Raw genomic sequence first — 23,502 nt, 5'->3', positions numbered from 1 at the left:
GCCGGCACTGAGCGTGGCGGGCGAGGAGGTGCGCGGCGGGCGGCGGGCCCCGTGCGTGCTGAGCCTGGGCCAGCGGCACGGCCGCCACCAGTGAGTACCGCGGCGGGCCCTTGCGGTGGCGGCGCGGGAGCCGGGGCGGGCGCCCGGGGCTCCGCGAGCGGAGATCCCCGCACTCCGGGCCGCGAGCGGAACCGGAGAGCGGCCCTCGGGTCGTGCGTCCCGGCYCGGTCTCGGTGCCCCGGGCCCGGCCCTCCCGCCGCGGCCTCGCGCGTCCCGGGCACCGGCAGCCACCGGCGTCGGGTTCTCACCTGCCTCCTCTCCGCCCCCAGGGTAATTATCCATTCCCGAGAGAAGGAACACGCTGATCCGGATTATATTCCCATCAACAGCCGCTTTAAATGCGTGCAAGGTACTGGCGCCGCTGCAAGAGGCTCTGACCGCGGTTTGGCAGAAATCCCCTGCCCTTTGGCAGCAGGAACGGGGTGAATGCGGCGGGGGCGGCTTCGCCTGCCTCCTGAGCATCCGTGCGGATCGAACGTGCCCTCCTGGAATTGAAACTTCCGAGTTTTTGCTCCTCTTCTCCCAGAACAGGGCGCGGAGTGTTTCCATCTCAGCATGCAGCTGCGATGAGCTTGCCTGGTTCAGACGTGAGCTGGGCTTGGCTGGCACGCAGAGCCAGTCGCTGCTGTCATGTCGTGTCTGTCATGACTGAAAATTCGTGGCTGTTGATAGCTGTCTTCTCCACAATGATGAGGGTTGGGAGCGATAAAAACACCCTTTTTTTCTGGGTAAAAAAATGCTCTCTGTCTAATTGAGCATAGTTCCTACCCATAGTGTCACCGTCCTTGAAGTTCATTGGTAGGCTCATATGGGGAGAAGCTTTTGTTCGTGTATACACAGGCATTTCTGAGTGCAGAAACGTCAGGTTGGTGCTTTTCAGAGGAACTATGCTGATGTGGAATAGAACGTCCCCATATAGGAGAGCTCTGAATYTCCCCGTGGCACTTTGACTGTGGAGAACGTCTGTCTAGGCTGTCCAAACTTGACTCTTCTCCCTGCTGGAGCCGTTATTTCTGTAGGGATGTAGATTAAAGTTCCTTTGCCAGGACTCTTCCTGTGGCTGGAAGGAGGCAGCATGCTTTTACTGAGGCCTGAATTATCCCAGCGTTCAATGTGAACCTTCTTGATCCTSTTTTTCTCTCTTCCAGAAGCAGAAGAGACTCTGCTGATTGATATAGCGACAAACAGTAAGTTGTGCAACCACAACACGGCCGCAGCTCTCAGCATGCTGGTCACAGATAGAAGCCTTTCCCTCTTTTGCCTGCTCTCTTATACTGTTCTTCCATACTCYGTGTTTGTCTTCTTGTTAGATATGGACTGCATTTTCTGTAGTGCTGTAATCCGGCTCTTTTCGGCTTCCTAGTAAGCATTCAGTTGGTAGGATAAACACTACTTAAATGCCCCAATGAGGAATTGCCATTTGGTTAAACTTTAACTTCCTAACTATTTCCCCAAGCCCTCAGCCCTCTTAACGTTTTGCATTTCCCTTCCATTTATTTGACTTGGAACCTAGTTTAGATGCAGATTTGCATAGGAGAACATAAGTGGGTGTKCACTTCTGTTGACGAGCTCTAAGCCTGGCCACTGGGAGGGCATAAGGTCTGTGGTGTGGACTGGACTATAGATCTGCATGTCTGTTTTTGTGCCTGAAGCAGGCTGCAAGATCCGGATACAAGGTGATAAGACAGCGGAGCGGCTCTTTGAAATCCCCGATGAGGAGCGTTGCTTGAGCTTCCTTTCAGAAATACAGAGCATCCAGGAAGGTAACCAGACCTGGAGTTGCATTTGTTAAACCCTCAGATCACGAGCGGTTTCTGATATGCCTGTTCTTCATTCCCAGCCCAGTCGAAAGCTTCTCCTGCTGAAAATAAGGACTCAGACAGCTGGCATCAAGTGAAGAATGTCTCAGGCTTGCCACAGGCCCCTGCTTCAGGTACTGAATTGACTGTGTGCTTTATATGTGCTGTGATCAGCATGTAGAAGTGGGATTGTCGGTGACAGGGAGCTGTCGGGGTTGATGCTGCCTTCAGCACTCTGGCTAGTGCTTCTGCTGCGTTTCCTGACACCACCTTATCCTGCAGAAAATAAAACATCCTAGTCCTTGGGCTTGCTTGCCCTGGCCTGCCTGTTATCGAGTGCTGTCTTGTCTAGTGCCTTGGGTTGCATAGGTTAAGTTCTGTGCTGCTTTGGCCTGTGGTTAGTACCCGTTTCTCTCGCTCCATGTCATCAGAGATGATGTATCACCATTGCCATTTGCTCTTGCACTTTCTGTAGAATGATATTGCTTCCTTCTTGCTTTGAGCTGTTTTAAACTGTTCAAGGGTGTTATGCTTGGCTTCTTCCWTATAGGAGATCTGGGGTTTGAGGATGACTTCAATGCAATAAGCCTGGAGAAGAAAAGAAACGTGCAAAACCACCAAATGGGATCTCGCCGGGAACCTCCACCTCCTCCTGTGCCTCAAAATAGGCAGTAAGTACCATGGTGGATCTCTTCCCTTTTTTTTCTTCCCTTCCTAGACAGCAGGACCGGTTTTAATTCTTCTCTTGCTTCCTTCTTAGATTTCATCGAGAGAGAGAGGGGCCATCAAGGGACCAGCCAAAAGTAACCAACACTATGCGCAAAATATTTTTGCCCAACACCCAGTCRGGGCAAAGAGAAGGTCTCATCAAACACGTGCTTGCCAAGAGAGAGGAGGAGTATGTTAACCTACAGAACTTCAGGTCAGAGTCGCTTCCAGAGCTGTCACTCAAAACGGTGCACATAGATAGACACAGCTTTCTCCTCTCTTCCATGAGCTCTTGTTTAGGCCRGGTTTCAAATCTGACCACTACTGTTGGGTGGTCAGCTTGAAAGGGGTCTGTGCACTTCAGAATGAACAGAAGTCTACAGTGCTKCTTCTCCTTTTGCATCGTTACCCGTGGGTGTATCAGATCTCTCAACCGTTGAGTAAGACTGAAGCAGCTGGGCAGAAAGAGGATAAAGGCAGATCTGGCTGCTAAACTGTCATAGTGTCATCATATATGGAGTGAATTTAGAGAACCAGAAGTCACTTGCTGACCCCAATGAAATGTCTTCTATTTTGCTGCATTCAGTAAAATCCTTCAGGTTAGTTTATTCAGATGCCAAACCTAGTATTTTCAGTTAACCCCTAGTCCGTGTGACCCTGACAGTTCACATGTTGCATCCACTCCCAGCCTGTGTGCTGCTGCATGTGCACTCCTGCTGCAGGATTTATTTTGTTTTCTGATGGTTTGGCTGCTTCTGTGTTSCAGGTTTTTTGTGGGCACGTGGAATGTGAATGGGCAGTCTCCAGACAGCAGCTTGGAGCCCTGGCTTGTGTGTGACCCAGAGCCTCCAGACATCTATTGCATCGGGTGAGGAGTGTTGACCTCGTACTTCCTTACAGTGCTAGGTTTCTTGTTGCTCTTGCTTGGGCGCTAGTGGGTTGTATTTATTTTAAGTTCCTGCCATGCTCTAAAAGGTTCCACAGAGCAGAGCTATGACTCGGAGGAGTAATCTTGGGGAAAACAGTCATTTAGATGAGGGAGAACATTAGATTAAACAGGAGGCTGGTATGGCATAACAGAGTGGATTTTCCTTGATGCATCCCCTGAGCCTTTGGTTGTCCTCAGACTAAAAGTAATGCCTCTCAGAGAGACGGTTTCTAGAGTGCCTTTCAGTAAGGTCTCTCAGGCACTGTGGTGAAATTCTGGTGCTCTTCCAAGAATAGCTACTCAAACTTGCATGTTGGACCCTCTTGTGGAAGGAGTCTGATTTGTAGGAGAGGTGGGATGTGCTAAATTGGCTTGGTTTTAGGTTCCAGGAAATGGACCTCAGCACGGAGGCTTTTTTCTACTTTGATTCTGTAAAGGAGCACGAGTGGCTGACTGCTGTGGAGAAGTCCTTGCACCCTCAGGCTAAGTATAAGAAAGTGAGTCCTGTTTCGTTATACGGGATTGTTGTAAGAAAACAGAAGTGGGCTGCCCCATTCTTCACTTGATCAAAGAGCAGAGAACAGAAGAATCAAGGGCATAGCTGGCATGTGTGTACCCATGTGTTGTGTACATGGGAAAATGAACCTGGAGAGTCTATTTCTGTTTCACAGTCATGGAGGAATATTTTACTTTGCTCATAAAGACAGAGATCAGAATAACTCTGAAGTCAGAGAAGCAGGTGTGAGGAAAGTAATGTGCTCAATAAAATCACGGTAGTGAGTTCAAAGGCTCTGTTACTGTTGCACTTTTGTGCTATAGAAACAGATGTGTCTTGAACTGTAAATGAAATAAATAGCTTTTCTGTAAAGGCATGGATTAATTTTGCTCCAGAGCAATCTCCCAGAGGAGGCTACCTTGGGATGGAGCTTCTTCAGTTGTGATAGCTGGATTCTGGCTGGCTTGGAGTAAGCAGCTGGGTTTTGGCTTTGCTCTAGCAAATCTGCTTTTCTGCCATAGGTAGCRGCTCTAAGTATGTTAACCGGTGTCCCCTCCTTCCTTAGCCTGTACTTTTTGTGTCACACACCTGTGCTTGCTTTGGGCTGAGCTCAGTGCTGTGTGGTACAGATAATCATAAGCAGGAACAGTGTATGGTGCTGGATAGGGATTCAAAGAGAGGAGCTAGGCATCAGGACCTGAAGTGAAGAGAGGTTCATGTTCCTGCTTTACTGTTTTGCTGGGTTTGTTTATTTTTTTCCAGGCAAATTCTTCTCGTGCATGTGAAAAGGAGAGAGGATGATATGGCTGCGGGCAGGGGGAAATGCCTGAAACCCTAGATAAGACCATCGGTTGCATGCAAATTGCAGTCCTGCAGAGCCTGCTGAACGCTCTGGCTCTCCAGTGTGGCACTGTGGGGGTGGCTTAAGCTTCCTCCTTCACTACAGAAGCTTAATCCTGATACTTAATATTTTTATGATGTGATAATGAAGACAGCGGACTGCATGCTTAGGCTGATTAGAGCTTCTTCCTCGCTTTGGAGGTGGGGACCCCAGACCTGGGCAGAAAGGCAGATGCACAGTCTGCGTCCAGAAAGATGCTCTCCATTGCAGAAGAAATATTTTCAGGAAACAGACAGATCATATAGCATAGGGATGCTGTTTTTTGATACCCTRTATGTCAGGCTCGTTTGACCACAGGAAATAGGTACTTCTCTGGCCATTTTGCTCTGGTGGTTTTGCTGTAGCTCTGTGAAAGCAAAGATAAGCACCTCCTTTCAGCTGAACCCCACAGCCGTCAGTGACGTTCATAACCAGAAGCCTTCTGTGATATGTGCAACTGCCTGCTCAACTTCTAGTTGTTCTGATAAGAGTAGTRGTTATGATAAAAGATTGCAGCTGAAGGAAGAGGCCCTGCATGTTGATACCTCACAAGACTATAGAGAGGCACCAAGGAGCTGGATGTGTACTGAGTTCAGCATCACTGTGTATGAGTTACTGTTTGATAGACTGTCCTCCAAACACCAGCTTTGGCAAAGGAGGTCCTTTGGGTGGTGTTGCAAGCAGGAATTGAGTACAAAGCACGTTGGGGGCCAGGGAGGCTCAGAGGAGCCAGAGCATCAGGTGGAATGGGCAAAGCAGAAGTGCTCCTCCACTGCTGCTCTGGGAGTTCAAAGTACCTTTTATTTTTGCAGGTGCAAGTGGTCCGTCTGGTTGGGATGATGCTACTTGTGTTTGCTAGGAAGGATCAGATGAGTAATATCAAGGATATCATGGTAGAGACTGTGGGCACTGGGATCATGGGAAAGCTGGTGAGTCACCTAGGCCAATTTGTCACTCCCTCATGTCCATGTGAGAAGTGGCACAGTGCTTTATTCACGTTTCTGTTCCATTCCCCTACCCTCCCTGGTGCCTCCTGTGTGTTCTTGCCCAATGGTGGTCGATCCCTTCTCCTCGCAGGGTAACAAGGGTGGAGTGGCTGTGAGGTTCGTGTTCCACAACACGACGTTCTGCATTGTCAACTCCCACTTAGCCGCTCACGTGGAGGACTTCGAGCGGCGAAATCAGGACTACAAGGATATCTGCGCGCGGATGAGTTTCATAACCCCTCATGACAGTCTACCTCAGCTCAACATCATGAAACATGAGTAAGTTTCTCATGCTGTTTTCCATTCCTGACAGCCAAATTGCAGCAACAGTAATTTGTGTCCAATAAATAAGCATTTTTTGGCTTATTTAAAAATATAACTAAAAATGCCAAGGTCTCCCGTGTGCAAGAGCTCCTGCAGTCAAACTAGTGGTCACCTTGTGGCATATACGACTTGTCTCCAGCAGCCTTGTTCTCCTATGTTGTATGTAATATTTTATTTCAGCAAGCACCGTTCGCAAGCTGGTGGCTGAATGTTACAGAATTTAAAGAAATTGGTGCAGGAGTTGTGATGAGAAATGCAGAATGAACAGTGGAAGGAAGGGAAGAACAGGAACAGGAGAAGCTCCGCAGAGAGTGATTTTTAGGTTCTTTTGAGCAACAAGTACATACGATTGCTGTTTCAGTTTCTGAACCAGATGATATGCAGGCAACACTTGCTTTTTTTCTGGAGTCACAGTGGTGTTGAGTTATCTAAATGAAGTCAAAAAGCCTGCAAGAAAGCATGTGAATTAAATTTAGATRAACTTATATACAAACAATTAATGCTTCTGTACTTAATGTTTGAACTATTGAAAAAGGAAAATGAAATGCAGAATATATTAATACAAAAAATCTTCAAACATTCGCTTATACAAAAGTAAAGTTTGCACACTAGAGGGTCTTCTCATAGCCCAAGAAATTGTGAAGACAGCTGGCAAATGCTAGTTTCATTTCAGCACAGACTGGTGATGTTTTTGAGGCTTTTTTTCAGACTACTGAAATTYAAGTATCTCATTAAATTGAATCTTCAATCCCATGTGGGATTGCAAAGGAGATGGAGTCAGTGTTTTTGTTATGTGCCACCCCAAAAAAATTCTATTGTCAGCTTTCCAAGACTTCTGTTGTTCCAAGTGTCTCAGCCTTAATGACTAGCAGCCAACTGTTCTCCTACCTCTCTTCTTTTTCATGTAACTTATGAGCTAAGTACTGACTCTTCCATGTTTGTTTTCAGTGTTGTCATCTGGTTAGGAGACTTGAATTACAGGCTTTGTCTCCCTGATGCCAGTGAGGTGAAAAGTCTGATCAGTAAGAATGAGCTTCAGAAACTGTTGATGTACGACCAGGTCAGTGAACTCCACCTGTTTGCTCAGTGCTTGTCTGATCATCTTGGCTTGGCTGTTATCACAGACACCCTGTGATTAATAGACTCTAGGCTGAACTTGGAATGTCTTGGTGACATGGATTTTCTGCTATCCTTTAAGCCAAAATAGACTGTGTTTAATATTGAGATTAACCGAATTACTCAGAGAATAACTGTACTGCTCTGTCTCTCACAAGAAGATTTATCACTTACATGCAAACTACAGGCTGGAGTGTTTGAGTTTGTAACAGTGATAAAAGCTTCCATAGTCAATGTCCTGGAAAAGATATTGATTTGGAGACTAGCGCCTGTAGTCAAGGCTTTCTGCTCAGCTAATCTGACCTAAATTCTGTGCTGGAGTCTGCCCTGCTCAGTGTTTCTCTGCAGCACCCTGGAAACTGAGACAGTACCAGATGTCCCTTCAAAATGAAGAATTGTATCCATGAAATAAGAACAAAAATAATATAATACAATATCTCTGACACACAGTTTAATGATCAATATGATTGATTCTGTCTGTAGTTCATTTTTACTGTATTTCAGAACTTCCTGCAGAAAACAACTGCAGCTTAGATTTTTGTGAGAAGAAACTAGGAAATTTTGCAGAAGATCACAAGAAAAGGAAGATAGTGTCAGGTTGTCAGCCAAGCACACTCTGGGGGCTTTTGCTAAAATGATTGGCAGTGAAATATTAATGACGGTGATACTTGAGCCTGCAAACTAACAAAGAGATTTAACACCTAAGTGGAATGAGTAATATTTCCCTTTACTGTTTTTTTATGCTGCCTGAGCRTTTTGGCAAGCAGTGCTGTGTTGACCTGTATTCTGTGTGTTTAGCAAAACATCCGTGGATGTGCTGAAYTCCTGTCTTTGTTAAAGGTGTGGTTTCTGAGGTGTGGTTTTTGAGGATAGAGAGTAGAATCTATGGTGATCTGCATACCCATGGTATGCAAATGCTCTGTCTGTAACTGCCTTCCAGAACTGTGCAAGAACTGTGCAGCACTAGGTACCTCTGTTTGATTGATTGATTGATTGATTTTTTCCTTCTCTCTCCTTTAATAAATGTTCTTTCCCTCCCTCTAGTTGAATATTCAGCGGACTCAAAAGAAAGCGTTTGCTGATTTCACCGAGGGAGAGATTAAATTCATCCCCACATATAAATACGACTCTAAAACAGATCGCTGGGATTCCAGGTAAATTTGCCACCCAGAAACAAGTTTACCTATGACCTAACAAGTAGTTTCTCATAGAACATGATTTCCTGCTTCCTAGAGCAAGAAATACTTCTCAATTTTACAGTGATGGCTGGAGTARACAGGCAGGTTTTAGTCCCTTATTTCCTGCACTTTCCACAATAAGCAGAGGCTGTATATGATGTCTAGGCACATGACTTGAAAACTCAGTTGTTGCTGACTCCAAAGCATGAAAGAGGGTAAAGAAGGAACTCCTAGACCTGCACTAGGACGACTTCTTACAGCTACTAGAGACAGAGGAACAGTATAAAAGGAATTGAAAGGATAGAAATGCAGTTTCTGATTCATACTGTCCCCTGACTCGCACACCACCAGGACCTGGACCATAAGACGTTTCTGCTTCTGCTGCTGAAGGTTGCTCTGAGTGCAGAAACTCACAAGAAAGAATTTCAAGCAAGCCATATAGMAAGTCAGGTTTTACTCTGCCTGTATTGATCAACCAGCACAGTATTTAAACTGAAGAAGGATAATCCAGGATCCAGACTCTGTAACCTGGTGGTAATGGCTGAGCAGATTTTCTGCAGTGGAAAAAATGGGCAATGGGTCAAGCTGTAGTGTGCCATAAAGTCTGGCAGCAGAAGAAACAAGTGCAGCTTGGGTCACTGTACCCATGAGCTCAGGCTGTGGGAACTGTCCTATTTGAGATAATTTTGTTTCTGATGCTGCAAGGGGCAGGAATTTAACTGCCATATAGGGAAGTGGGAAGAAAGAGGAAGAAAGGACTAAGTATTTGAGTTGAGGCAGGAATTCATCCCATCACTGCTGGTGCAGCCATGGGTTGTGGGGAGTTGCCTGGCCGTGAGAACAAACAGCTTGGATGGTTTTCGGAGTGTGGGATTCCCGTGGTAACCTGTGCTTCTTTGCAGTGGGAAGTGTCGTGTGCCAGCATGGTGTGATCGGATCCTCTGGAGAGGAGGGAACATAGATCAGCTCCGGTATCGCAGTCATATGGACCTGAAGACTAGTGATCACAAGCCAGTCAGCGCRCTTTTCCACATTGGGGTATCTTCCATTATATGCTGGAGCAGAATCGTGSCGTGATTGTTCATTCCTTTAAGGTGGTTGTGGAATCAAGACACTTGTGGGAATGCTGTCACAGAGGGATAAAGTAAAGAAAAATAAGGAGTGCCCGTTGGGCAGTTGTGCTGCTGTTTGGCAGCCTTGCTGGCCTCCAAGCAGCAAACGATTCAACATCTGTGGTCTTCACGTGCACTGCAGTTTAGCTGTGCAGTGCTGAGATGCTGTTGTTACACACTAATGCAGGTGATTGCTAAGGTTTATCCCAGGAGGTGTGGGTCCTGTAGCCAAAAGAAAGACAATCCAGTAGACTGTTCTAATGGTGCTACTTWGCTTCCAGATATATCCTATGATACCTGCCAAGAGAATGAGCTCTGGAGGAGTTTGTAGGTTCCTCCTGTGTTTCCCAGTGAAGGACAGTGAACACTTGTGCCTTCTGTCATAACGTCACCTSTACTGTGGTGTTAAGAGAGAGTGTTGCAGGTTCACATCTGAATTTGATGGTGAATGGTTGGGAACATATTTGTGGTTCCTAGCCTGCTGAGATAARAGCCCGTGTCCACTTTTGCTAGCTCCTGCTGTCTGAGCAGCTTCTCAGGGAGATATTTCTCCTCATACCTTTAAAAAGTTGTAAGTAATTGTGCAAGATGCCACTGCTTTCACCCCTAGCAGTTTCACAGTAGTGGATTTTTCTTTTCTTTGAATCCCTTGACCAGAAAGATCCTGGTAACATCTCTGCAGATTAAATTGGCTTGAAGTTGCTTGTGTAACTTCAAAGACCACCTATGCAAATTCTCTTAACCTCTGAAGTGCACACAAGAAGTGTTTGGAGAAGTCTTTCACTTCTAATGCAGTTTACTCATGACCAAAGTTCTTCTGATGGTATTTAGAAACTTTTCTGAACAATTTTTTTTCTGATCTTCCACAGGTAAAGGTTGTGGATGATCAGAGATACCGGAAGGTGTTTGAAGACATAGTTCGTATGATGGACAGAATGGAGAATGAGTTCCTGCCTTCGCTGGAGCTAAGCAAGAGAGAAGTGAGGATGAAACCTGAAACACTATCCACTTCCCAACCAAGGCAGCTTTAGAAGTACTAGATTGTCCTTTAAGGACTTTGATTCACTGCACTAACCGTAGGAAATTAAATTTCACTCAACCTCTTTCTACCAGGAATTGGAATAGAAACAACATCTTGTCTTGGCTCCTTGGCAGGTCTTCTCCTAAGAGCTTAGGAGTGCAGGCACCTCCCAGTTACAGGTTGCCACTGCAGGCAGGACTGCCCAGCTGTGTCCCTTCCTGGGTACTAATGAGATTTGTTTCTTMTTTGCTCTGCAGTTTGAGTTTGAGAATGTGAAGTTCCGGCAGCTGCAGAAGCAGAAGTTCCAGATCACCAATAATGGGCAGGTCACCTGTCACTTCTCCTTCATCCCCAAACTCAAYGATAACCAGTACTGTAAGCCCTGGCTTCGAGCCGAGCCTTGTGAAGGTTACTTGGARCCAAGTGAGTCGAGTTTTATTGCTGTCTCTAGTGTGTGCTGGTGTAGGCTGCCACCCCATCCCTCTTCAGTACTYCCCTCTTTCCTGTGTCTCACCTTTCCTACCACCAATCTTGTCTCTCTGTCTTGCTCGGTCTTGAGGCCGTTGTCCCCGTAGCATCCTTGTGCACATCATTCCTTGTGGACAGTGCATATGTGTTCTTGAGAGCTTCTGCCTGTTTCAGATGAGAGTGTGGACATCTCCCTGGACGTGTACGTCAGTAAGGACTCGGTGACTCTTCTGAACTCGGGCGAGGATAAAATTGAGGATATTCTTGTCCTTCATCTGGACCGAGGGAAGGACTATTTTCTCACCATCAGTGGGAGCTACCTGCCCAGCTGCTTTGGCACGTCCCTGGAGGCACTGTGCCGAATGAGACGGCCAATACGAGAAGTTCCAGTCACCAAGCTCATTGACCTGGTAAGTAGCAGCATTTGTGGAGTGCAGATTCGTGTGAATGAGCATCCCRGGTTCACCTTGTGGGTCTGTTAACAGGGAAGAAAGCAAATTCCCTGCTGTTTACTCCTAAAACCAGGAGTAATATTTTCTGCTTGGGTCAGCTGCATTATCTCTCAACTGACTTGCTTCTTCCAGAACTTCACGTGGTGTTTCAAGCTTCTCAGCTCCACARTTTTCCTCTGTCTCTTTAAGTAAGTTCCAAACACCATACTTTGCATCAGTGTTCCATAGGAAATTGAATTCAAATGCTTCAAATGCTCTCTTCTTGAGTGCCTGGGTTGTCCTGTAGTGGTGAGGGCTGCAATACCCTTTTCCTTTGGACACTTGCAGCATTTGCACTGCTCAGAAGCACAAGGACTTGCAAAAAGTGTTTGATAAATGTTCAACGTGTTGATTAATGCACCTCAGCAAATGTCTCATCCCAAAACCATGATGGTCAGTCCCCATCACACTGACCACAGTGAGCAGGTTCATCAGTGCAGGGATGATATCTCCTCTCTGCAAGCTTCATCAGGCCCTAGCATCGATCTGCATCCCTCTGAGGCCATTTGTAGGAGTATGTGGTGGTGCAGTCATGTCCCAGACACCTCTTGTCCTTTAGGTTTCTCATAGATGGTAAACCCCATTTTTAATACCAGTTCTTGTTTTCAGACTGCATTTGTTTTTCTTCTATGACTTCCTCTCCTGGCCTTGCTTCAGTGAGATTTAGAAACTTCAGATTTTGTCCATTTTGCATCAGGCAAGAAAGGCATTTCTTTTTCTTTCAACTAAAACATTAGCTCAGTCTAACTCTTTTATTTTTTCTGATAMCTTTTCCTGCTTACACTTGTGGTTTCACCTGTCTGTGCATTTTGTTTTCATCCAGTGGGATGCTGCTGTTCTGCAGATGTGGCTTTGCCGGCCTCCACTGCCACGTGCTTTTAAATCCTATTCTCTTCCCCTTAGTAAACCACAGTCTTCCAGCTTCCACCTTTTGTGGCAAGTGACAACTGTTCTTGCACAGACAACTTATAAAAATACCGTTTTTGTACCATGAATTTTATTATATAATCACAAGAGGAGGCTTAACAGAATCCAGGTGGCAAGACAAAGTCTTTACCTCTCAATTCAAACAACTAATCTAGACCTCAGGCTCTTCATACCTCTCAACATCATCATTCTTCTGTTAGACATGTGCTCAGCTTGGGCTGGATCATTTCATCAGTCAGCTTCTGCTCCTCCTTTCTCCTGCTCAGTGCTACACACGGACTTCTCTCTTGATGGACAAGAACTTGGGCTTAGACTCTTACCTTCTGCCCTTGAGAGCACACTTGATTACTTTTCTATACAGCCAAATCTACTTTGAGATCTCTTCCGCTTTCTTTCCCTCTAGATTTCCTTCTGCTGTTATTCATTGAAGCATGTAGGAGGACAGGAAGCAAAACAGTCTTAAAAGAGCAAAACATGAAGGCACTATGTGCCAGAATGCACAGTGAAGAAGCAGGCTCTTGTGTTAGGTTAGTTTGACTGTAGTGCTTCAGTCAGGGCATGTTCAGCAAGCTTTAAGACTTAAAATTTGCTCTGCACAGTTGTATATTAGTAATAGTAGCTCCTGTGGCAGTAGCTCCTGTGGTACCTTTAGCTACTGTAGTAGCTAAAGCTACGTTTAGGTCTGTTGTTTTTGACCGTACTTGTGGATTAAGAAATTTTTACAGACAGGAAAAGGTGAGCACTTTCTGCAAGGAAGACTGGTGGAGATATTAACTGCTRTGCAGCAGGGAAACATTTTCATCCACTTACATGCCCATAGCGGTTGCTTGGGCTCCATATGAGGAAGAAAACCTGTTTGTGTATTAAAGGCACCCTCTGCTGCATGTATATAGTGACAGGGCTGCTTCTTTGCATCAAGGACTTTTCTCAGGCTGAGTGAATTCTGCAGGTTYCCTTCAGCAGAGGAAGATGTAGAGGATGTGAGGGGACATTAAGGGCCTGAGAGCCAGCTTGGTGCAGGATAGCRAAGTGTAGGTGGGAGCTTATTTTGAAATACATCTCTTGGTCCTYCCGGGAAAAACTGCGAGTACTTGAGCATTTTTCCTTTAGGATTTCAGTATTTGTATTTCATCCTATTTTTTTTTCCTTGGGGTTGCTTAGGCTTTAAGAGCCTGTTGAAGAATCTTTGGTAGGAGTAGGTTAGTCTCCCACAGCTAACGGTGTTGAGCAGTTCCGAAGGAGAAGGGAACATCAGGGCGAGCAGCCAGGTGGAAGCAAGACGGGGGAGATGAGTCACGCGGTTACGAAACAAGCCTCTCTCCTGTGCAGTGTGGCTCTGGTGTCCCCAGACCCGCGAGTGCAGTCCCTCCCTCTGTGCCTTGCAAGAAGACCCTGYGCTAACCCACATCTGTGCAAGCTGCTGTCTCTGAGAGGCTGGTCTTTTTGGGGCTGTGTTCACATGCAGCGAGCCCATCCATGTGGGCAGGAGCCAGGAGGGCTGGGAAAGCCAACGGCTTCGTCCCTGCCCCTCCTAGCCATGCCCCTCGCTGCTGCTGCTGCTGCTCTTTCCAGCCTGACGCTCTTGCAGGTTTCTCTTCCCTCCTGCACTTAAAGGTTTTTCCACCAAACCTCAGCTTGGGGCCACCTGCTTCTACCTTGGAACTCCATGAATGCAGCATCCTAAGCTGAGGGATCAGCTGTGCAGCCTGGAGGGGCCTCGGGCTGGCTCCTGCTTGCAGGGTGTTAATGCTATTAGGGTGAGACAGGCGTGGGGTTTGGAGCACAAGCACTCGTTTCACCGACTGCACAAAGCTGCTTAGGGGGCCTGTGTGTGACACAGCTGCCACGCACTCAAAATGCAGCCTTAGCCCAAGGTATAACACTTACCAGGTCACAGGGGAAGGTGGTTGCAGTAATACAGGGATATTTGTTTATATCAGGAAGATTCAAGAAGGGAAATGAGTGGGGACTTCTTCCTGGCAATGCCTCTGCCTGCCTGCACCTGAATGCTTACCAGCTGGTAAGCAGTGCTGCTGCGAGGCCACTGGTAGGGTTTCATAGAAATTCGGACAGAATTATGCATCATGTGAGCAGGATTTCTGCTAATTAGCAGCCAAAGCTCCTGATGCAGGTTTAGCTTTGGCCCTGTCAGCAAAACATGCGAAGGAAGCAGCGCTCAGTGGATTCTCACCACACAAATCAGGTTGCTGCTTAATCTTAGATCACAGGCTGTCTGTTAATGATACTTTTCCTCTTCTCTCTTTCCCACTCTGCTCTCAGGGAGAAGACAGCTTCTTAGAAAAGGTAACGCAAGTGACTCCTGGCGAAGCCTATTTCTTGTTTGTCTTTGTGAAGGATGAGAGATTTTGCCTTGTTTTCTGCTGGAGAGGGAAGGGGAGGTGGGTCCGGAGGGGAGTGTTGACTCCAGCGAAGTCTGTCGCTGCAGCAGAGGTTCCAGAAAGGAAGAGAAAACATAGGGGCACAAAAGGACCCTGTAGCCAAGATGGGACCTGTCCAGCTGAGCCATTTAAAGCTCATTTGATTTGCTTTAGGCAAAGAGTACCCTGTACTGAACCAGTCAGGAAAGACGAATCTTTCCAGATTAAAAAAAAAAAAAAAAAAAAAAGGCTACATTTGGCATATCTGAATGAGCTCTAAAGATGCCTATAAAATGGGCTCACCATAATAGCCTTTTGAACCATATGGAGATGGGACTGAGTTAAAAATCTGAAATCCTTTACTGTTTCCATCTTGGTGTGTCCTCCTGGAAGCATCTCGAAGGCCTCCTGTAGGAAGCAGACGTTCATCTGCTTCCACAAGCAGCAAAGCTCAGGTCACCTAAGCAGGATCACTGCTTTGCACTTGTGCTCTGCCCTGGAGGCCCACGGCATCAAAGCTGTGTTTGCAGGAGCAGGTAGGAGACAGATGTTGTGTAGCAGCGTTGCTTCTGCTCTCTTCTGTGCCCGGTGATGACCAGTGTGAGTGACTGTGTGAACATCCCAGGCTGGGGCACTTCTGTCTGTCCGGGCTGTGCATGTGCAGTGGCAGAGTGAAAYAGGAAAGGAAATGGATGCCCTCCTCTCCAAGAGGTAGTGGACTCTTATATATTGAACCAGACTCTCTCCTGGCTGTGGGAAAGAGAAGAGTTTGGTGCCCGTCTCCTGGGAACACCCTCTTGCAGAACATCTCCCTTCGGGAGCAGCTGCAGAGATGAGAGCTCCCTTCTCTTGCTCGCCCAGGGCAGGAGAGGGCGCTCGGTGCCCGGCCAACGCGCCGGGAGRGCTGGAGGCTCCGTGAGGAGCTGGGCAGGCTCCTGCCTTGGGAATCTCTGTGCAGCTCCAAGTCGGGGCTCGCGCAGCCAGGCAGCATCGAGCCCTCATGACACCCAGCAGCAGATCTCCATGGAGTGAGGGGTTTCTCGTGGAGAGAGCCCTTCCTTTTCCCCAGGGATTCATAGGCCTCGCATTTCCCCTGCTGGAGAAGACCTGCAGTGCACTCGCTTCTACCAAACGTGCGGCTCTCCATCCTTCCCGCTGTGTTTGGAAGGGTGACGCCGTGTCTGCCAGCGAGGTAAAACTGAGCGGTGCCCGGAGGCAGCGGAGCTAGTGTGGCTGGTGCCCCCCTTGGAGAGGACTCCAGGGCTTCCAGTCTGGGGTGTTTGAAGGCAGACCCAACAGGGCAGACCTCTGCACAGGGGCAGAGATCACAGYTGTAACATAAGCTGACAGCAGAAACGAAGCTACATTCACCTTGCAGCTCCTCTCCGCTCATGTCCTTGGGTTGTGTCCCCGCTTGCACCAGTCTCTTCTTGGGGGCTTTTCTGAATGTGCTTCTGGAGAGTGACATTTCGTCTTGGAAGCACGTCCACRTGCATGGAGGACTAAAAGGAGAAGAAACTGAGGCAAGAAGACGCCGATCRTGTTAAAGATTGGTGTAACAGCGATTGAGATTCCTAAGCAGTTGAGTTAATCAGCTGCCTCATATGAGTAAGCAGGAAAATATGACACTGGGATGAGGGAAGTCTCTATTCAGCAGGGACTCATCTCCTTAAAGAAAAATCCATGAGGAAACTTAAGAAAACTGAACTGAATTTAATGCTCAGAGAGCAGCTCATTAGAGCGCACAGAAGTCAGTAAAATCAATGTCCTTGACTCTGCATCCACATGAGAGTGTCTGRCTGAGCAGGGAGCTGCAGTTGGATTTAACCTAAAAGGCAGAAGCTAAAACAATTGGGGAACTTGAGAATGTTTGATCCCCTAGAGCATCAGCTTCAGGGTGGACACTGTAGTGTGAACAGGCCGTCCTATCTCYGGAGACCCATCCAGTGGGAGCCAGGTTGTCCGGGGGAAGCTCTCCCGGGGCGCTGCTGAAGCTGTTTGCTGTGGTCCTGTGGGGCAATGGGAAGCAGCAGAGCTGCCACCACTGGTGGGATGGCTCTGTGCTGTAAAAGCAGCTACASTGACCACATGAGTCCTGTGTGTCTTCTTTCCATCTCTAGGCAGGCTTTACCACACGGTTACAAAAGAAAGGAGGTTTTTGTGAACCTTTGTGTGCTCTTTGCCACCAGGAGAAGTCCGTTCTGCAGATGGGCTCCCTGGAGAGCGAGGACACGAGCGAGATGCCGCTGCAGGTGCCGAAGGAGATCTGGCTCTTGGTGGACCACTTGTTCAAGAACGCCTGCCACCAGGTGAGCGAGCAGAGTCCACCCTGTGCAGTGACACTCTTGAGGGCCTGGGAGACTGTATCTGGTTCATCAGGAGTATGTGGAGATCAAACTCAGTTTACTGTTATAAAGCACRGCATTTCCCCTGCGCTTGAGGTGCTGTTTGGGGCCACCTGCTTTCTCTCAGCATCTGTGGGGAAGGTGAATTTGTCTGTGCCTGTGCTCAGTCCCACTGTCATTGGCAGGAGGACCTGTTCCAGACACCGGGCATGCAGGAGGAACTGCAGCAGATCATTGACTGCCTGGACACCAGTATCCTCGAGACAATCCGTATCCTTTGCCAAACCTGGACCTGAGCTTTCCAGACAGCCACTAACTCCCTTGCAGCAGAAAATGTCTGTGACTTTGTTTTGGCAGAGTCCCTGTTGGGAGACCTAGTTCCCTACTGTCCCCTCCATGCAGATAATCTCTCTCGAAGCTGAAGGCTTGATGGATAAGCAGCCATGGGGCCAAAATTTTGGAAGCTGAAGGCTGCTGCCAGGTTGTGTCCAGTACTAGAGTATGTGCCCTGGAGGAGCATGATCAAACGAGTGGAGCCGAGCAGCAATGTGGGGCTGGGGTGTCATGGAGGGAGCGATGGGCAAAGGCAGCGCTGGGTGGGTGTAGCAGAGTTTCCCTTGGATGGGGTTGTGCCGAGGAGGGTGTCTCTGCTCTCAGGGTGTAGCTTGGCAGGCAGTCCCTGCAAGAAGCAGAGGCCCTGCCGGCGGGTGGGCGGTGAGGCCGGGAGCTGCACGGGGAGGCCGGGACGCAGCCGGCCCCTTGACTCGCCACCACCCAGCGGGCAGTAACCACTCGGTGGCCGAAGCGCTGCTCATCTTCCTGGAGGCCCTGCCGGAGCCCGTCATCTGCTACGAGCTCTACCAGCGCTGCCTCGACTGCTCGCACGACAGCCGGCTCTGCCGCCAGGTGCGGCGCTGCCCCGGCCTCGCGGCCCCCGGCACGGGCTCTGCAGCCCCCCGGCCGCCCCGGCGGGCTCCGGCCCCGGCTTGGAGAGCAGGACGCCCCTGCCGAGGCTGGGCTGCTGCAGCTGCAGTGGCGGCTGCTGAGGGGGCCTCCTGCTGCTGTCTCCCTGCAGGTGATTTCTCAGCTGCCGCGCTGCCACCGCAACGTGTTTCGCTACCTGATGTCCTTTCTGCGGGAGCTCCTCAAATATTCAGAAGACAACAACGTCAGTGCCAACATGATCGGTAAGAGCGCTCGGCCACCTGCATCCCTGTCGCCGCTGTCCCTGGGCTGCTCTCCCTCCCCAGAGCCCGTCAAGGTCTCCGGCCATGTGCGATAACAGTGTCTTGCCTCCCTGCACAGCCACCCTGTTCACCAGCCTCCTCCTGCGGCCTCCACCCAATCTCATGGCAAAACAGACTCCTCAAGACCGCCAGCGTGCAATCAGCTTCCTCCTCGGCTTCTTGCTTGCGGGGGACGAGGAGTGAGCCCCGCAGCTGTGCCAAAGCTGGGGCCCTGCACTCCAGGCCCTGGGCTGAGGCCAGGCCTCTGCCCGTTCCCGAAGGYTGGAAGGCTCTAGGCTGCTCCAAGTGCCGTGTTTACAGTGAGAAAGGAAGCAGTTTCCTCCTTCCCGCTGCTCTACCCTCCACTGCAGAGGACCTGCACGCTCATTGCACTGCCATCCACATCAGGAGCCTTCTGCTTTCTCCCTAGGATGTAGGCGGCCCTGCTGGTGCCCAATCACCGTGCCGGCAGCCTGGCCTTCCCTTCACAGGTCACCAGCTCCCTTTAGCCCTGCTTCTCTCTCCTTTGCTCCCCCACGTGCCCGGAGTCAGTGTAGGAAGAGCGGAGGCTGTGGGTGCTTTGGGAGGGCCCTGGCCAAGCTGGCCCGTGCTCGGCTCTGCTCTGGGACCCCKCAGGGGTGACACACGTGTCCTGGTGTGTCCTGCTGCCGCTGGCCAGCACCCTGCCCTGCGTGGTGGCACCTCTGCCTCGAGGGCGGCCGAGCTCGCTCCGTTACCCCATCACTGTGCTACGCAGGCAGGACCATGGCCGTACTGGGGAGGGTTATCTGGACGTTTTGGCATCGTCCCTCCAGCCACGCGATACCCTCCTCCCTCGGTTTCCATGTGTACCATGGCACCCAGGTTCTCTGCCCCCTCCTCTCCCGGTTTTCCAGCAGTAGCATGTGGGCCTTGCTCTCTCCTGCCTTCCCTCGTGCCCTCGCTTTGCTCTGGGACATCTGGGCTTGTGGGTGGCTGGTGGAGGACCCTGCTCCAGGCAGTGCTGTCCCACATGGCTCCTCCGGGGCTGTCCCCGTGTGTGGGCACAGAACAGGGTGCCCAGGGCAGGATGCAGCTCGTGRCTCTGCTGAGCTGGGACCTGCCCTGGTGGACAGGGTGGCAGCGGGTGCCCTTGTTTGCCTCCTCTGAGGTGCTGCAAGGAGCAGGCGAGGGAGGAATGAGCCACAAAGCCACCTGAGGGCCAAGGTAGARGTTGGTGCTCGTGGCAGGGGCTGATGTGCAGAGGGGGCTGAAACAGGGGCACCCTTGGGACTGGTGCTGATGGATGCAAAGAGGGAGGCTTGTCCGCTCCAGAACACTAAGCAGGGAGCTGCCAGCTTGGGCCRTGGGCCCAGACAGGGAGCCCCGTCCCCCATGGTCCTTTTGGGGGGCACTGCCGGASGAGCCCCCGGGGCAGCTTCCTCACAGCTCCCACCCACGTCCCGCACTCCTCATGCCAGGCCTGGCTGCCCAAGGCTCCTGTACCTTGTGCTCTTCTGTTTCTTTTTTTTTTTTTTTTTAATTTTTAAAAGACATTATTTATTGGGAATCCGTTTGTTCCGAATAAACCTCTGTTGTGCAACGAGCAGGTTGGCTGGCCGGGGGCTGCCGGGGCCGCTGCTTGCACTGAGCGCTGCCTGCCGTTGTGCTGTGCCGCGGGGCCGCTGGGCTGCATCCCTGTCCTCGCTGCCCTGGGGGGSCCCCCAGGCAGCCCCCCTTGCTGCCTCCAGCGCCCTCGGGGGCACCGGCTGCCACCCAGCACCCGGAGCAGCTTGTGCACAGGGACCCGCTACGGCTTTTCCTGCGGCGTTGGATGTGCCCGACGGTGGGACCTGCGTYGCCGTCCCCGCAGAGCGGGTCCCCACGCGGGGCAGCGAGCTCGGCCGCTCTGCAGACACGGGGACCACGGTCCCTTGCAGCCRCGCTGGCTCCAGCAGCTGGAGCAGCAGTGGAGAAAGCCGGGCGCATCCTGCCGCAGGAAGCGGCCACCGGTGTCATCTGCATCTGCTTCCTGACGGCTCCTTGCAAGCAGGGGCCGTGCCCGGGCAGCTGCGCTCCGCGGTGTCACGGAGCCGCGCAAGGTGCCGACATTGTTCCCTCACGACTGCATTCCTGGCACTGCCGGCGGAAATGCCAGAGAGGGTGACGAGTCCTGTCCCTCTCCAGGGATGGAGCCGGAGTTGGACCTGCTCCGTCTTTGGTGGCCACACAGTTGGGTTGGGCTCCCAGCCCTCCTGCTTGGCCCACCGAGGATGCTGCTCTGGTGCCTTGTCCCATGTCCATGCCCATCTGTATGGTGGTGCTGCAGTCCCATCGCTAAAGGGGCACCAAGGAGCTCACGGGAGTCCTGCAGCCTCCCACCTGCCCGTGGGCAGCCAGCCAGGCCAGGAAAAGCCAGAGATTCCTTAGGCTCTCCCAGCCCAGGAGCCTTTTCCTGCGGCACTGGCTGGCTACCACCCAACCGGGGGGTCCTCCCTGGCCGCCCCCTTCCAGCCTAGCACCGGAGCGCCGGGGTCAGGGCCCAGCTGTGCATCTGCTGGCCACCGACCAAGGCCCCAGCAGCACCACCGCRGTGTCCAGCGTGGGCCTGGCCCCCAGAGCCGCCCCCGGAGGCTGCCGGGTCCTGGGCCAGGCTCCCGGGCCAGGCCTGAGCGCAGGGTGAGAGGGCAGAGGAGCGTGCGGCCGTGGCCGACCGCGCACCAGGGAGCCCCGCGCGGTGCCAGGCCCAGCGGGGGAGGCGGCGGGAGCGCCGGACGGCCTGGCCGCGCATCCCTCCCCGTGCCGGAGCTAATCCAGGCCAGCTGGGCCCGGCCCTGCTTCCCCACAGGCCCCGCTCCAGCTGCTGGGGCCTTCCCGCCCCGCCGCGGCCCCCCTTAACCCGCTCCCCCCCGGCCCCTTTGTGCGTCCCCCCCAGCCCAGCCCTGAGCTCCCCCGGTGCCTGCTGCCCTCCTCACCCCCCTCCCAAGCCCACAGCAAGGGTCTTTGGCCATCAAAACTCTTTATTACAAAGGTGTATTTACACAGGGGAAATCTTTACAGAGACAAAGAGACATGGTGACCCACAGGGACAGGCATCATGGAGCGCAAAGGCGTCCCCTTGGGTACGGGTTAGTGTTTTACATGAGGCTCCGACGCCCCCTCCCAGCTTGGCGTGGGCAGCGGGACCCCCCATGAAATGCCCAGGAATCACTCCCGCCCGAGCAGGGCAGCCCCTCTCCGGCCCGGCACCAGCATCGCTCGAGGCCTGGGTAGACCTGCCCTCCCTGAGGAGCCCCCAAGCCCGAGGTGGGTCCCCTGGGGTCTGGCTGGAGCAGGGAAGCACCATGAGAATAAATAGTCCCCGGGGAGCAGCTGCCTGTTCCCGCCGGGCCGACAAAGTGCTGTGCGCCAAGGCAGCGCGCGCAGGATGTGCCACCCCYGGCTCCGAGACACGGCGCGAGGCGGCAGCGAGGGGCGGCGCCGGGTGCCCTGTCCCCTCCGGCCCTGCACAGCCCCGAGAGGCGGCGGGGCCGAGGCCCCTGCMGGACCCGGCGCCCGCGGCTGCTGCCGCCAAGGGACAGCTACGGGGGAGAGGTGACGTGAGGCCGGCGCTCACAGGTGGCGGCCGGCACTCCAGGACAAGCAGACCGGGCTAAGAAGCAGAGCGGATGATGCGGACGAGAGCCCCAAGGGCTGGCGGCCACCCTGCAGATAAGAAAAAATAATAAGAAAAAAAATGGGTATCAACGAGCATATCAATGAGCGTCCTTCTGGTGCCACGCCAGTGGCCCCACGCCACGCAGCCCCGACGTGCTCCTCACCTGTGTCAGAAGGGCATGGGCCCCTTGTGCGAGAGCCGGGGCCGGGGCCTGCGGAGCCTCCGCCAGGCGCCCGGCCGCTGGCCAGCCCCGCGCCGGCCGCCCCGCGGCTGCACCAGGCTGCGCGCGAGACCCCGCTCCGCTTCCTTCCCATCTGGGGCCTGGCACAGCGGCGCTGCGGGTGACAAGAGCAGCGTCAGTCGGGCCCGGGGCACAGCCGCGCTCRGGAGGGTCCCGGCGCTGGCCCCGCTTCCTGCCGCCTCTCCCTGCCGCCCGCCGGGGCTTCCTCTTCCTCCCCCAGCCCCCGCATCCTGCAGGGAGCCACGGGAGCCCAGGGGCCAGCGTGGGGCCCCGAGGGCAGCTCATCCCTTGGGGAGCAGCCAGCCCAGCGGCCGCTGCCCGGTGCCCTGGCCCAGCGCAGGCGGCAGCGGCCCCGGGACAGCACAGCCCATTTCCTGAATTGCCCCGGGCAGGAGCCATTCGCCTGCCGAGTGCTTCCTGAGCGGGGCCACCTGCGCGGCCACCGCTGCCGGCACGGCCACCCCGCGCGGCCACGGCCAGCAGTGGGCACCCAGTGCCCTGCCCGGGGCTCCCCCCGGCACCCGCCCTCCTGATCCTGCAGCCACCCGGGACACCAGCACTCGTGAGCGGGATGCTCCGGTGGCAGCGCGTGGCTCCGGTGCTGCTGGTCCCGCAGCTGCCCAGCTGCCCTGCTGAGTGGCTTCCAGGTGGGAGGGCGGCACCAGGGCTGCACAGTGGCACCCGTGGGTCCTCGTCCCCATCCCAGTGCATCTTTGCTCCTCTAGTCCAGCTCGGGCTGCAAGCCAGACAGACATCCAACCTGCTCCAAACCCACGGCCACTGTGGATGGGGCAGCTGGACATCCATGGCCCTGTCTCCAGCCGCCCAATGCCCCACGCCAGGCTGTCACCTGGGGCGGCCGCAGCAAGCAGGCCATGTTCAGTCCCCAGGACCCTTGTTCAGCTCATGGGCAGCGTGAGGTCTGTTGCTGCCGTGAAGAGTGTTTTGTCCACGCTCTGCACGCAGCAAGGGCACCATCGTGGCAGAGGTGCCGGGCACCCCGGGCACCGCGAGGCCGCCCACGCCTGGCCCCACGCGGGAGCCCCCTGCCCAGCCACGGGGCTGCCTCCCGCGTCCCACCGAGTCCCCGCCGCTGCTCCGGCCGGAGCCGGGCCCCCCGGGGGCGCAGCCCCCGCGCCGGGGCAGGGAGCAGCCCGAGCCCCGCACTCACCCGCGGAGGC

At 52.6% G+C, this 23,502-nt stretch overlaps 1 protein-coding gene across 1 annotated transcript in view; it reads left to right on the top strand.

Annotated features, from left to right (window-relative positions):
- The window catches only part of OCRL (OCRL, inositol polyphosphate-5-phosphatase), a 20,210-nt gene extending 934 nt beyond the window's left edge, over window positions 1–19,276 (top strand). The window contains exons 2-24 of the mRNA XM_026039034.1: window positions 13–90; window positions 330–409; window positions 1,209–1,247; window positions 1,713–1,823; window positions 1,901–1,993; window positions 2,410–2,530; window positions 2,620–2,781; window positions 3,334–3,435; window positions 3,878–3,992; window positions 5,684–5,800; window positions 5,949–6,136; window positions 7,130–7,241; window positions 8,342–8,451; window positions 9,378–9,513; window positions 10,457–10,567; window positions 10,866–11,031; window positions 11,251–11,486; window positions 14,775–14,798; window positions 17,062–17,181; window positions 17,403–17,487; window positions 17,996–18,123; window positions 18,293–18,404; window positions 18,523–19,276. Of these exons, the coding sequence (XP_025894819.1) occupies window positions 13–90; window positions 330–409; window positions 1,209–1,247; window positions 1,713–1,823; window positions 1,901–1,993; window positions 2,410–2,530; window positions 2,620–2,781; window positions 3,334–3,435; window positions 3,878–3,992; window positions 5,684–5,800; window positions 5,949–6,136; window positions 7,130–7,241; window positions 8,342–8,451; window positions 9,378–9,513; window positions 10,457–10,567; window positions 10,866–11,031; window positions 11,251–11,486; window positions 14,775–14,798; window positions 17,062–17,181; window positions 17,403–17,487; window positions 17,996–18,123; window positions 18,293–18,404; window positions 18,523–18,647 (2,671 nt within the window). The 3' untranslated portion in view covers window positions 18,648–19,276. The remainder of the gene's footprint in view (window positions 1–12; window positions 91–329; window positions 410–1,208; window positions 1,248–1,712; window positions 1,824–1,900; window positions 1,994–2,409; window positions 2,531–2,619; window positions 2,782–3,333; window positions 3,436–3,877; window positions 3,993–5,683; window positions 5,801–5,948; window positions 6,137–7,129; window positions 7,242–8,341; window positions 8,452–9,377; window positions 9,514–10,456; window positions 10,568–10,865; window positions 11,032–11,250; window positions 11,487–14,774; window positions 14,799–17,061; window positions 17,182–17,402; window positions 17,488–17,995; window positions 18,124–18,292; window positions 18,405–18,522) is intronic.
- The last annotated feature ends 4,226 nt before the right edge of the window (window positions 19,277–23,502 follow it).

The sequence above is a fragment of the Nothoprocta perdicaria genome, unplaced genomic scaffold (assembly GCF_003342845.1).
Source record: "Nothoprocta perdicaria isolate Ctin4 unplaced genomic scaffold, notPer1 scaffold_22, whole genome shotgun sequence".
In the NCBI taxonomy this organism is placed as follows: Eukaryota; Metazoa; Chordata; class Aves; order Tinamiformes; family Tinamidae; genus Nothoprocta; species Nothoprocta perdicaria.
Note: the sequence above shows the minus strand (reverse complement) of the source record. Positions and strands in the feature narration are given on the sequence as shown.